This window comes from Cynoglossus semilaevis, chromosome 20, assembly GCF_000523025.1.
Source record: "Cynoglossus semilaevis isolate Cse_v1.0 chromosome 20, Cse_v1.0, whole genome shotgun sequence".
Lineage (NCBI taxonomy): Eukaryota > Metazoa > Chordata > Actinopteri > Pleuronectiformes > Cynoglossidae > Cynoglossus > Cynoglossus semilaevis.
The window spans coordinates 3,609,838-3,623,403 of record NC_024326.1 but is presented as its reverse complement, the minus strand read 5'-3'; the positions used below and the strand labels follow the sequence as shown (position 1 = coordinate 3,623,403).

The following is a 13,566-nucleotide window of genomic DNA, read 5'->3' as shown; positions in this document are numbered from 1 at the left end:
GATTTCCTGCTGATATTTGCTTCAATAGTAAAGCTGTGTGGTACACAAATTTGGCAACTAATTGTCAATAGAGTTTGCTTCAGCATGGCAGAGAAATGTCCATGTTTTATTGAAAATACCTTGAAGAAATAATTACAACTATAACCTAATTTAGGAAAGTTGTCATAGTTAAACGGATGTGTAGGTGTAAAATGGATGTGAGGTCTATAAAAGTTTTTCTACAAAAAAAAAAGTCATATTTCAAGGTTTAAGACTGGCCGCTGCACATGTCAAAGTATATATTTTACTGCATTTAAATCTGCAGACTGTACACAGTATGGTCTTATTTAAGTAAAGCACTTGCATTGCACTACAAATAATGCTCACTGTATCTATTCTCATATAAATTTCATTTTACATTTGGCCACATGCTAACTAGCTATTGTTAAAAAAATAGATGTTATTGATGGGGTTAAATGTAAAGTTGATCATTCATAAAGTGTTAGACTCTTGTTTTCCATTTCCAGTAGAAATTATGATTAAACAAAATAATTATATCTTGATATCCTGAGCTTCTTCATCATTTTATTAATGTAACCAACTTACAGTCTTCATTCTGCGAAGTTTACTCGCTTGGATTTACCCACAAAAACTCCTTTCTGTGTTAAAAAATCTATAAAATTTTACAAGTCTTCTGCTGTTTCTAGTCATACTTTTACCAGCGTGTCAGCACATCATCGACCATTGTCAGGTGTGCATTTCCTGTTGAGATTTACAGTCCAGACTTTTGCCTTTTTGCGGTCTAGCAAGGAGTTGGTCCAGAACCTCTGGGCTTATAAAGGGATTTGTTGCAGTGTGCGGTTCTTGCCAATAAACATGGTTGTTCATTATAAAAGCCTGAGGTCCTCACTGCCCAAAATAAAACAGGCTTTTTTCTATACATAATCATCCTGTGTGGCCAGGAGTTTACTCTGTGCAGCCAACTAGCCAACACTCCGCAATTTGGTTTTTATTAGGCTGACAAAGCCAAGAAGGAACAAATGCCCAGTATTAAAACACTGTATGCAGACAAGGCTATTTAAATTTAAACATGACCAACTCTGCAGTGTTTTAAAGCCATAACACAGCCTGGTTAATGTTAGCACTGCCTTCATAAACAAGCAAAGCCCATGCTCTGTATTTCACTGAATTGGCTCTTTGTATTTCAGTCTCTCTATATTGTGTTGTCAGCTTTTAGTGAGAAGCTGAGAAGTGAGAAAAGTATACATTTATAATGATTAACTTTCTAGTATTCTAGTAATAACCCATAAGAAACGACCTGTATCTGTCAGAGGAATCTTTTGTTCTTCTAAAATGTCACAACACCGAAGCAGCTTGTGCTCTTTACCTTGTCTACAGAGGTGATAGTGATTACCACCAAGGAGGTCCAGAAGATGATGAGCACAGACCCCAAAATGAAACTGGATGTGAAGATAAAACTGGATATAGTTTGTATCCATGAAGATGGCGACATGGGAACTGCAGACGCTCTCAGGCACATCCAGCCAAAGATCAAGGTGTGGTTTAAAAAATAATTTGCTGTCAAACATAATTTATTATTTAGTGTAAATCATTTAAATATTTAATCTATAAATATAAAGAATTACTTTGCATTTTTGTTTTGGATATTTGTCATGCAGCTAGTTTATTTTTTTAAATTTTGCTTTGAAAACATTATATACTGTGTATATCTAATACAAATAAGCTAGTTCTGCAGTTACCGTTTATAAAATTAATTTTAGTTTGTTAAAATTCAGGGACTGTCTTAAACACCAGGTCACGACCTTTTTAATATCTTTCAAATGTTCTTTCAGTTTGGAAAACTGACAGATTATTGCCTTAATGTGAACGTGGTACACCTTATATATTAGCAGTTGTTTGAGTATTCTTTTAGATTTAATTGAATTCCAGGCCAGACTATGGCCAATATAATGTAAACTAGTTTTTGTAAAGAAAATGTGTTCTTGTAAAACTATCCAAATATACGTTTAAGGGTTAAAAACCATAGCCTTGGTACGGGTACAGTCTCCCAGGTGACCAGTCATCCATGTCATTTTCTTTCTCCAGATGGCCACCACTCGTGTAGAGCCTCATTTCACCATTTTTAAATACACACAAACATCCGCGGGCACACACGTTTACACATGCTGACATGATATCCATGACCCTCGACCCCAATTTCCAGACCCCCTCTGTATCCTGCCTGCTGATCCCGCCATCCCTTCCCTCATCACATTCTCTCCAAACAGATGAGGTCATGGTGGAGGCTCACGACTGCCTGCACCGCCAGTTTACCCAGCGCACCATTGAATCTCATCCTGTAGTCATGCACATCTGGTCAACATTTGTATTTGGATATATACGTCGCCCCTCTGTACGTGCCATGGTTCCGACCGGCCTCCTGTGACTGTTAAAACATGTTTTATGAGGCTTTGTGTAGTTAATGTAGTTCTAAAGCAATTACGCCTGTTTACTGTTCAGCTATCAGTGATTTTCAAATAGTTGCTGACTCGTCAGTATTGTTTACACCACGTCCCAACTCATTGTAGGGCGTTAAACAAAGATTCAGTCTGTTGACTCTTTTCAAGAACAGTTATGTGTCCAGGTGCAGGTTTCCGCTCTAATTAGCAGAAATCTCTATTTTATTTAAGTATTTTTTGTTTTTATGTAACTTAAAGAACAGAAATAACACTAATGTTTTTAATGAGGTTTAGTGGATGGACAGATACATTTATGTCGTGACATAGATTTATGAATCTTTTTCCTGACCGCAGTGCCTATTGTTCCTCACTTAACTGAAGAACAATGGAGGATATCAGAGTTTCCATTTAACAAATTTAGGGTTATTATATAGATATATTTCAGTTAGAATAACCATAAATATAATGAGGATTGACTGTGTTACAGAAACATAACTGACAGGCGATTTGAACGGTGATGATTTCAAGTTTCCATTGTGAGATTTTCCTCATAATTGAGGTAATAGCTCGAATGTGGTTTGGTGGAAACATTGTGATATTTCTTTAGCAATCCATTCAGTTAAAATTACAATGTAATTGAAGAATTGTGAACATATTTTGGCCAAAATGCTGATTTTGAATAATATTTTAAACCAAAGACTTCTCATATGATTTCAGTTCCAACAGCCACACTGGAAACATTTTCAGATATCGTTTTTTGTTTCTTTTTTAATTCAGTGTGTACCATTTCAGACAAAGTGGGAAACAAAAGGGTTATTCGAGTTTTCACAGCAAAATCCACTAGCTTTACTTTTGAAAACAAATTCGTCAAAGATCCAAAATACCACATTTGTTTTGACAAGTTTTAATGTTTTTCTTTCCTCCTGCCTCTGAATGGGTCTGTGAAGATCCTCATTATTTGGTTTGCCTAAAAGTTCTTTAACAGATGTACAACGTAACCACACACACACACACCGACACACACACACACACACTTAAATCGGACCAGCTCCAGCATGCTCCCATTGAGAATAGTCAGCTTCCTAATCCTTTGAGCAGCCAGTTAGATTAGAGGCATTGAGTTACACACACTCACACAGTGGAGGGTGACGAGTGAAGAACTGAAGCCATGGCCTGCGAAATCCCTGCACAGAAATCAGTCAAGCTGTCAAACCCATGCATGAGTACAGTACAGACTCAAACACACACACACACAATCACAGTCACTCATCTCTTTACACAAACACCCTCCGATGAGGGGATTTGGTGTGTCCGATCAAAAAAGGCTACTTACAGGAATCATTGTGAACTCATAGTTAGCACAGTGGGTTGCTCCTCTTGATTAGTGAATAGAGAGATTACAAGCAGCATATTTCATTTTGTTCACTCTTCAAACAACGGAGCTTCACAAAAGTGGACGGATATGCCTGATTATTCCTCAGGTCTTTCACCGTAATCCAAACCAGTGAAAAGAGAACTTTTTTTCTTCCTTTGGTTGTCTAAAGCCTCTCTGCCATGTTTTTTCCTTAAGACTTAATCACCTGGCAGATTGAGATGGCCTCACCTAAGAACACGCACACATTGGGGGGGTCACGGGTTCATAGGTGAAACTTGTTGGTTAAATATATGAGGGGAAATTATGAATTAATTCCTAAAGTTTGTTAAAGACGACTCTAAAGCACCAGGTCAGAAAGGTTTATATGTATATGAAAATTTTAAAAATTAAAAAAAAAATTAATTTAAATACATATGAATTTGTGCATCAAATTAAGTATAAAACTTTAACAGTAAACAAAAATGCATTATTCTTCTTATTGGAATAGTTATAGTTAGTACAAAGTTTTGCTTTATTGCACGGACTTGAATTCTATGTGTGCGTGCTTGTGCGTATTAGAATCTGTATCAGTGTGTTTTGTGTGTGTCCGTGTATGTGTGTGGTCCTGACCTGTCCAGAGATTCTTGCTGTTGAAAGGCCAAAGTGTCTCCGTCCCTCCAGCTGACTCCACTCTGCTGCCGCCTGACTGAGTGCCTGTTTGAGGGGATTGTGTAGGACTTGTGTTTGTGTGCGCGTGCACATACATACATGCATGTTAGCCCTGTTACTGAATGTGTGTGTGTGTGTGTGTGTGTGAGCTTTCTTGTGTGTGATGGAGGGAGAAGAGTGTTGAAAGGTCTCAGTGTCAGCAGATCTCCCACAGACACCTCCAGGACTGCTGTGGCAGCTTCCTGTCGCCAGTTCCAGACCAGGTTATGCTCCACGTTACCCCTAGGTCAACTGCATGACCTTTGACCCGTGTGATGCCACCCCCTTGAGACGCACAAGCAGAGAGAGCTCAGCTGTTCAATGTTTCAAGACAGTTCTCGGTCACATTAGCCCATGCTGCGAACGTAAAATCTTTTTTTATTTCAATTTATTTTAGTGTCTCACTGACATTACTGCTCATCTGCTGGATTATAAGGCTGTGCAAAAAAATGTAATTTTAATTTTCAAATCAGATTTATACATCAAGTTATTCCTTATTGAAAAATCCCCAGATTCTTCTCACCCGTCACACACGGCTCCTCTGCTCTCACGTTCATTCTTTTCCATCCCTCCCTGCGTCACTGTTAGGGGGAGAACGATGTCTCTGTCGTTAGGTTTGCTGTAGCTAATGGTGGGATTAGTCTGTATGCTGACAGCCTTCATCACGGGACAGACAAATGGATACCGCATAATGACACACCAATGTGGGCGCTCCCACATCCAAACACACGCAGACGTGTTACATTAGTGAGAGCCGCTTTAGGTAACTGATAGCGGGGGCTCATTTTTTGATGTTTATTGTGAAGTGTGATGCTGCATAATTGTTGTTGTATTAATGTCTAGTATAACAATCTGAAAGGTTGTGCTGCTGCTCATATGTTGTTATGCACAGTACGCTGATCAAAAGAATCTTACTTAAAAATAAAAAAAATGTATGATGATTTCTCCACTCAGACTGACATCCTGGTGTTAAGCTGTGATCTGATAACAGATGTGGCACTTCACGAGGTGGTTGATCTGTTCAGAGCCCACAATGCAACACTAGCCATGCTTATGAGCAAAACCCATGAATTCACAGAGACAGTACCTGGACAGAAGGGCAAGAAAAAGACAGGTAAAAGATATTTATAATAAAATAAATGAACAATTTGGCACATCTAAAGTCATCTTTTTTTATTGCCTTTTTTCCCAGCTGAACAGAGGGACTTTGTTGGCGTGGACACGTCAGGAAAACGGCTGCTGTTCATGGCCAACGAGGCAGATCTGGAGGAAGGGCTGTCAATTAGGAAGTCTATTATGACAAAGTAAGTCAACTCGACAAAGGAAAAGTAATGCGTTGTAATCCATGTGACTCTGTGGCGGAGAAGTTCACAGCGGCAGCAGTAAAATCCAGGTAAGCTAGTGGTGTCTAGTCTAAACATGCAGGGGGCAGGAGGCACTATCCCCGTTTACCTGCTCTGGATTATCTGGGATTTTCCTGCTGCGTTTTACATTAGCTCTCTGAGACAGTGTTGTCTGGAAATAATGAGCTGGAAGCAAAATGTCCAGAAATGCACTAAACATTTATGTCGTAAACCCCGTGCAGGCCCCATTTAAATACTTTAGTAGTTAATTAAAAATAAATCACAATAATATATTTCCTTGTCATGTTGAGAACTCAACTAATGCTAATGGCTCCATTGTGAATTCATCAGTACAAGCCTGCCGTTAACAGCTAAGCTGGAAAGGTTTTTTACAGTTTGTGTACATGCTTCCACGTTCTCCCCATGTCAAATTCAAAATACTTTATTTATCATCCGTGGAATACTGTTGAACGTTTTTTTGTACATGTAATTTCTTTTACAATTAAAGGCAAAACCTTTGCATTTAGCAATAATTAATTTGAGAATATTATCATCAACCAAGGTTTTGGGCACTAGAGCTGACGTCCTCCACATTTTTCTGCACATTTTGTGTTAGCTCTAATGTTAATGATTAACTGAAGGACTGGCATCCTGTCCAGAACGTGCTCCACCTTCACCTGATGTCAGCTTGAATTCTGTACTCTTGAAAGGGATAAAGCAGTTTTACATTAATGCATGATTAAAATAGGAAACTGAGTGGATAACCTCTTAAGGTAGAACTGATGTTCTATCTGTTCTTATTAGTACCGTGACCTTTAAAAATATACCCTTCATGGCCTCCTTTGTAGACAGATTGTTGCGAAACCTGCGCAAAGTTAGCTCTGCGTGTCGCTGATTGTCTGCGCTTTGATGTTAACTATGTTGTGGAGATTCTTGTAGTCCAGAGAGAGCAGATGTTTAGGTTTCTAATCAGAGGCTGCCTGTTCCGTGGTGGGTGTGTGGGATTTTTTTTTCTGACAGGAAGAGTTCTTTAGGTAGGTTTTCGTTTCTTAGTCCCAAACTGCATGTATGTGTGAGAGCGGGCGTCTGGGGAGCTCGTAAATACTTCTTGGAGCCAAAGCCACTGTAAATTCTGGCCAATAAGAAGGATGCCAGAGCAGCTGCTTGCATGTTTCCCCTCATGTGAATGTTCTGTGTGTGTATATATATATATAAAATGTGTGGACACACACACACCCACAGAAACACAAACTCAAGGTAGACATCAGAGTAAAAACAGACTTTTATCTCAATACTATAGAAGTTAACAAATCAACAACAAATGTTGATTCAAACACAATTCACTGAACATCACAAAACATTTAACATCTATCACAAACGATACAAAATCAATTTATTTTATAAAGCATTGGTTTAGAGGCTACACAAACATGTTCTACCATTTTATTATTATTTATTACTCATCACAAGGAGCCCTCAACAGTCCTTGTGTCAATGATATAATAACAGTTAAACACCTGCTAGTGATTTAGTGAATATAAAAAGTCCTTGGTCATTGCAACAGCTCCTTTGATTATTGTCTTCTGTGTTTTTCTTTAAACACAGTTTATTATGAAGTCTTTATTTTTATCGTCTCCATTGGCCAAGAATGTCTGTCTGTCCTCAGAAACTTTTTGTCACGTGTTACATTTCCTGACTTTTTCAACTTTTGAACTGTGCAAGTCAACTCCTGCAGCAGTAATCCAGTCATTACATGGAGTTCAATACTTTAACTAACCTGATAGTGTGGAAACGGATTGCCTTTAAGTTAGGAATGTAGATGTGACAGATTTTATTAACATTTAGTTTTCCTTGAGCGTCTGAATTAATTTTGCGATAAACACATGCTCATTATTGCAAATTAAAGTTCAAGTGCTATTTATCTTTTCTATTTTTAATAACACTCGTTTAACAGAATGGACTCTAAAATGTCAAATTGAACTATTTTTAGTGCATTTTTGACATGAAATCAAGTGCATATTGATCATGTTGCATTATGAGTCAATATTCATGTTGAATGTGGTTCTGATTTCGTCATACGTAGGGCGTCACCTCACTACTACTCCAAAAAAGACTTTAACTTCAGCCTTATAACAGATTTGAATATGTTCTGTCAAATCTGTCAGAGCAGATTTTATAATGGAGGCAAAAGTTGAACATCCCAAGTAAACCCGTTCACTGCTGCTGGCTCTGTAGTGGAAACTCGACTAATGAGGACATTAACAGTCATTCTGCTGAGCTTGAGTCATCTTCCACTGTAAGGCTGAGGTTGTAACAAAATAAGACATTACGCTGTGTGTTTGTGTGCTTCTCCGGAGCGCGAGAGATGTGACTCCTCTCTCCCACTGAGGACTTTAGTGGTACTTAAGTAGTCAGTCATTAATCCAAGGATTGAGTCATCCTTGCCTGCAGAGGCAGTAAATTCCTGCTCCCCTTGACACTGAGGTCTACAGCATTTAGCTGCAACCAGAAATCACATGATGCGGCTGTTAGGAAAAGCAAGATGTTTACCCTTGTCCGGGAAATGCAAGATGTTTGGTGTGGGATTCTGCCTAAAAGTGTACACTAATAAATTAGCATGTGGCCGGGTCTCGGTGTGTTAAATCAGAAAGGGCTACAACTCGTTAAACACGGGGAAATATTTGAGGTTCCAAACAGTCACTGTGAATACGTCCCTATTTGAAATAAATAAACAGGTACAGGTAGTTCGTTTTGGAAATTGTGGCTTTGGAAAGTACAAAGTTTAGCTTGTGCCTGTAGTATTAGTCAAAATGCCAATTTTGGCAGTTTTTTCTTAGAAAAGGTTAAAGGTATAATATAGGGTTGTTCCCATATCAATGACGATATGGTGATTCTTAGTCAAAAGCCTAACATTATATTAACATTAAATATAGAAGAAGAGTAGACTTATTCTCTCCTTTGACTTTAAATCACTGAATTGACTGATTTTGTTTTTTTAGGGCTTCACTGTGCAACAACAGTTACCAATGCATAAATCACATAATTTGATTTATTTTAAATTTTACACAACGTTTCACAGACACAGGTCTGTGGTCCCTGAAACTGTAAATAAAAACGTAATGTCCACATGTTCTGTCAAAATAAAGTTGAGTTCCACAATTTCTCGTTCACCAAGACTGTAAGGGTTCCAGTTCTTGCATTTACTGTCACTTCAGTTGATCCACACACACAAATGTGCTCTTTGCTACAGTCCAGTTCTGTTTGCCCCGTTCACCCCTGTCCACGTGCAGATGTTGGACAGTGATGTCACATGCTGGGTGTTCCCATAAATTCTCCTACAGGCCACAAAATGCACTCACACTGACGCGCACCTGGGAGACGCCGCATGAGCAAATACATCTGACATCCGCAAAGCGTGACGGCGAGCACACGCACATGTGCTATAGCGCTTCTGAATAAAATACCTTAACACCGTCAAATACGCATAGAGTTGAATTTATGGTTTTCAACATCTGGTTGTGAAATATTTGTGACCGACTCTTTAGTCACTCTCGATGTACTGCATCACAGTAAAGACTGCGTGATTTGGATGAGGCTTAAATCAAGTGGTGCTGTTGCTATTTCTATAAAACAGGATTTTCAGAAGGAGAAATAATAATGATTTAGATTTAAATGTTTCCTTTAATACTCAGGTGTTGATACCTCTAATACTGAACCAATATTAAATGCCAACACAGTCATTCATGGTACCAAAGTGACTGAGGTACCATGAAAAACATGAATGACCCCTGCAGGTTTTATGATGTAATTACTGAAAGGACAGAAGATGAGGAAGAAGATGAGGAGGAGGAGGAGAGGAGAGGAGAGGAGAGGAGAGGAGAGGAGAGGAGAGGAGAGGAGAGGAGAGGAGAGGAGAGGAGAGGAGAGGAGAGGAGAGGAGATGATGGAGTTGATCCCTGCAGCACAAAATGGTTTTCTTTTGGTCTCGCTTCATAAATGTCACATTTCCAATCTGTAGCTGTGTCCATAGCCTTCACATCATAAATGTGGTGACATCTCAGGAGCTGACAGATGACATAGGGCAGAAGTGGGTGTTGTCAGACGTTTATGTAAAACTGAGCTTGTGTCTGGTTTCCGTCTAATGTCCTTGTAAAAAGGCTAATTATTCGTGGAGTTGAGGAGAGGAGAGGCACAACACAAAACAGAAACAATGTCATCGACTCTTCTCCTCCTGAATCCCACCTTGCTTTAGCCTTATGGACTGAACACAAGACGACGGTCTACCCCCTAAGATGACATCCATCCAGTTTTGTTTAACATAATAATATTATTCAGTGGAATATTTATAGTTCAAGTAAAATAATGTTAGCTTGTTGTCGTGTTTTCTGTGTAAAAGTACATGGGAAATACTTTTCAATTTTCTCATTCTAGTGATATATATAATTAGTTCTATTTGACAGTGAAATACTGTGGTACCTAACCATCTACCTGATTCTGTCTTTTATCTGCAGACATCCCAGGATGCACATCAAGACAGGCCTAGTGGACGCTCACCTGTATTGCCTGAAGAAAGCAGTGGTGGATTTTCTCACAGAAAACAAGTGAATTTTTCATTCTTTTTATGTATTTATAAATACGTCTACAGAATATAAACCATCACACTTTGAATGTCTATTTGAATAACTTCTAAACCTTCTATCTGACATCTCTCCCATTACCAAGCCACTTGGTATGCAGCATAAATTTACTCCCACAGTCACGGTCAACAAAAACTCTCATTCTCTGCTTGATCTGTATGAAGTGTTAAACGTTGTTGCTGGATGTAAAAGGCTTTGAAACGTCCTGTGAGCAGGATATTCTTGTGAGGTGTTAATTTGTTTTACTATGTGTCGCCGAGGCAGGCTGTTAGGCCTTGAGGTTCTGAAGGGAGGCAGTGGGAAGAGAAGGCTTCTGTAACTGCTTGGACCCAAGGTTGCAGGACAATGTCAGGGGGAAAAAAAATTAAACGGCAATCATGACTGCCAGTGGTGAACTTTGGGGATTAGAACTGCTGTAAGTGATGGAAGACTTTTATTAGGAATGAGTGTGATGATAAATCACCCAACTTCATTGATTCAATTTTAAGGAAAGTTTTTACTTTAAGTGAATGCTCAGTGGAAATTAGAACCTGATTTCCAGTCGAACCACAGTGTGTGTGTGTGTGTGCGGGCGTGTGTGATTGTAAAGTAAATGATTTAACGCATTAATTTCTAATGCTCTATGAATCAGGGGTGGCCCATTTTGTGGTGTACTTACTGTGTATTAGCCATGAGTTTGTTTTCACTATGAATCAGCGGCTGTTTCCTGTCCTCGTCGCTCGTGCCTCACCAGCGAAACCTGCTGGTCATGCTGTTCTCATGAGCAGCTTTTGCAGAATTAGTGAGTTTAGAGTAACTTTACATACAGTAAGTTATAAACATCACTATTCCATGTGATTATATTGACATTCTATGACGCAGCATCACGTCTAAAATCAAGTTATAATGGATTATTATGGAAATACAGATGTTTATTAAACTCATAGATGCCATTGGAATTACAGTACTTGATAATACTTGAGAATACAGGAATTAAATGAGATTAACTAGATTATTAGATCAGAGCAATGACCCCCTGACTAATGGTCTATGGACCCTAAAGGGTCTGGGGACCTCTGGTTGAGAACTACTGCCCTAGGGAATGCAGGGGAGTATGCATAAGCATTTTGTGGTGTTCTTATTTTGTTTTGATTAAATATATATATATATATATATTTTTTTTTTTTTTTTTTGTGTCTCAAATGACAAAAGTTCAAAAGTTGTTCAGAATCTCTTAGTTTATACTGCAGTCACAATGCAACATCAATGAAACAGGCTTGTTACCTAGTTCCACCGACACTTCACTACTGACACTGCAAAGACCTTCTGGTCCAGATTTATTACTTTAATATACAGTGTTTCACGGAAACAGTAATTGAACACCAGTCTGAAATTCAATACCTCTGCTTTTAAGATCTCACACGATGCACTTTCCAAGAGGAAATGTAGGTAAAAATTAAAAGACTAAAATATATATATTAGTTCGGCTGGATGACAGCAGAGCTGGATTCAAGTGCACTCCAGGCAAGGCTGCAAATTTCCAAACAGCATGGTACCAGCAGTTCAGAAAACAGGGCTGTAATCTGTCCACACTGACGTGCATATTAAGTCAAATGTTGGATCAGATCCCATTGAAATGTTGGTGCCAGACTAAATGTTAAAATGTGGAAATCTGTTGTTACCCGTGGTTAAATGTAGTGTGTCCTCACTAGATGAGTTGCTGTTCACACATAAATAAATCTGAGGGCCAATCCAACACATCCCACAATTCACAGCTAGCTCTCTGTGCCTCCTTTTTTTTTTTTTGGAAAAGGAGGGGGTTACACTTGAATTGCCATCGATATAAATCTTACATCATTACATCACTACTACACCCTCTGCCGCTACCATATATCTTCTCCCTTGTTAGATGACTCATTTCTGTCTACAGCTCCTTTCTTGGACTTTTCTTTCACAGCTCCTCTGTCTCGCTTCCTTTCTCCTCCATGTGCTCTTTCTGTCTTTTGCTGGAGAGAAATGGACAGAGTAACTCTTGTTTTTCTCTTGTCATTCAGATGGAAATTCTAATCTCCCTTTAAAAAGAAAGTAAGAGTGTGTGTGTGTGTGTGTGTGTGTGTGTGTGTGTGTGTGTGTGCGTGGTGGGGGTCCTGCTTAGCACAGTGAGAGAGGAGAAGGAGTGAGAGTTTGGTCAAATTATCCTTAGTTTTTACATTGACTGGAAACTGGGTTCATCCAGTACCTTTGGCTGTACGGTGGTAAAAATGACACACGCACGAAATGCACATTTCTGACAGTAACTTTTTAATAAGTTCAAGGTAGTAATCTTGATGCTTTTTTTTCCTCTTTCTTTCCCTGGCACTTACTGGCATGCTCTCCATGATGTACCAGTACTCAAAACCAAGTCCAGCTTTATTAACTCCATCCTTTTACTAACACCACATACATAAAAGAGTAAAACATATATATATATATATATTGATATATATATATATTTCTCCAAACTATCATATTAGGTGTATTTGCTGTGTGTTTATAATCAAACAGGACGTAGCTCCCCTTCTTTCCTGTAGGGGCTGATAATAAAGTTGTGATCCATACATTGAGTGTACTAAAAATGTAATAATAATGAAAATAATAAATGTAACCAATATGAATTATAATGGATACAATTATTTAACTTTTTATTAGCAATGTATTTTTATTCTAAGATATCACATCCTCACCTTTACTGATATTCTTGAATTTGCAGATTGCTGCATTTCTGGACAACATGTAACGCATGTTTATTTATTTTTTTCTACACAGGTCCATCACATCAATCCGTGGCGAGTTGATACCATATTTGGTTCGCAAGCAGTTTTCCAAAACGATCAACAGTCACAAGACGAAAGACGACACAGATGATCAGAGCCAGGAAAAGACCGAGCAGTCTAAAGGCCAAGGTCAGGGTCTTGAATGACTTTTTTTGTCCGTGTTGGAGGACAAACGTTTAGCAGTTACTAAACTGTAAACAAGTTTTAAATAGCAATCCCATTCAACGTCATTTTAATGTGTAATTTCTCTCTGTTTTGCCAAATATTTATGTCTCAGTATCTCATTTTGTTCTT

The 13,566-nt window shown here is 38.6% G+C and overlaps 1 protein-coding gene across 1 annotated transcript in view; it reads left to right on the top strand.

Annotated features, from left to right (window-relative positions):
• The window catches only part of eif2b3 (eukaryotic translation initiation factor 2B, subunit 3 gamma), a 21,776-nt gene that overhangs the window by 888 nt on the left and 7,322 nt on the right, over positions 1-13,566 (top strand). Inside the window, 5 exon segments of the mRNA XM_008333984.2 lie at positions 1,378-1,535; positions 5,455-5,614; positions 5,693-5,804; positions 10,355-10,444; positions 13,265-13,454. Coding sequence (XP_008332206.1) covers positions 1,378-1,535; positions 5,455-5,614; positions 5,693-5,804; positions 10,355-10,444; positions 13,265-13,454 — 710 coding nt within the window.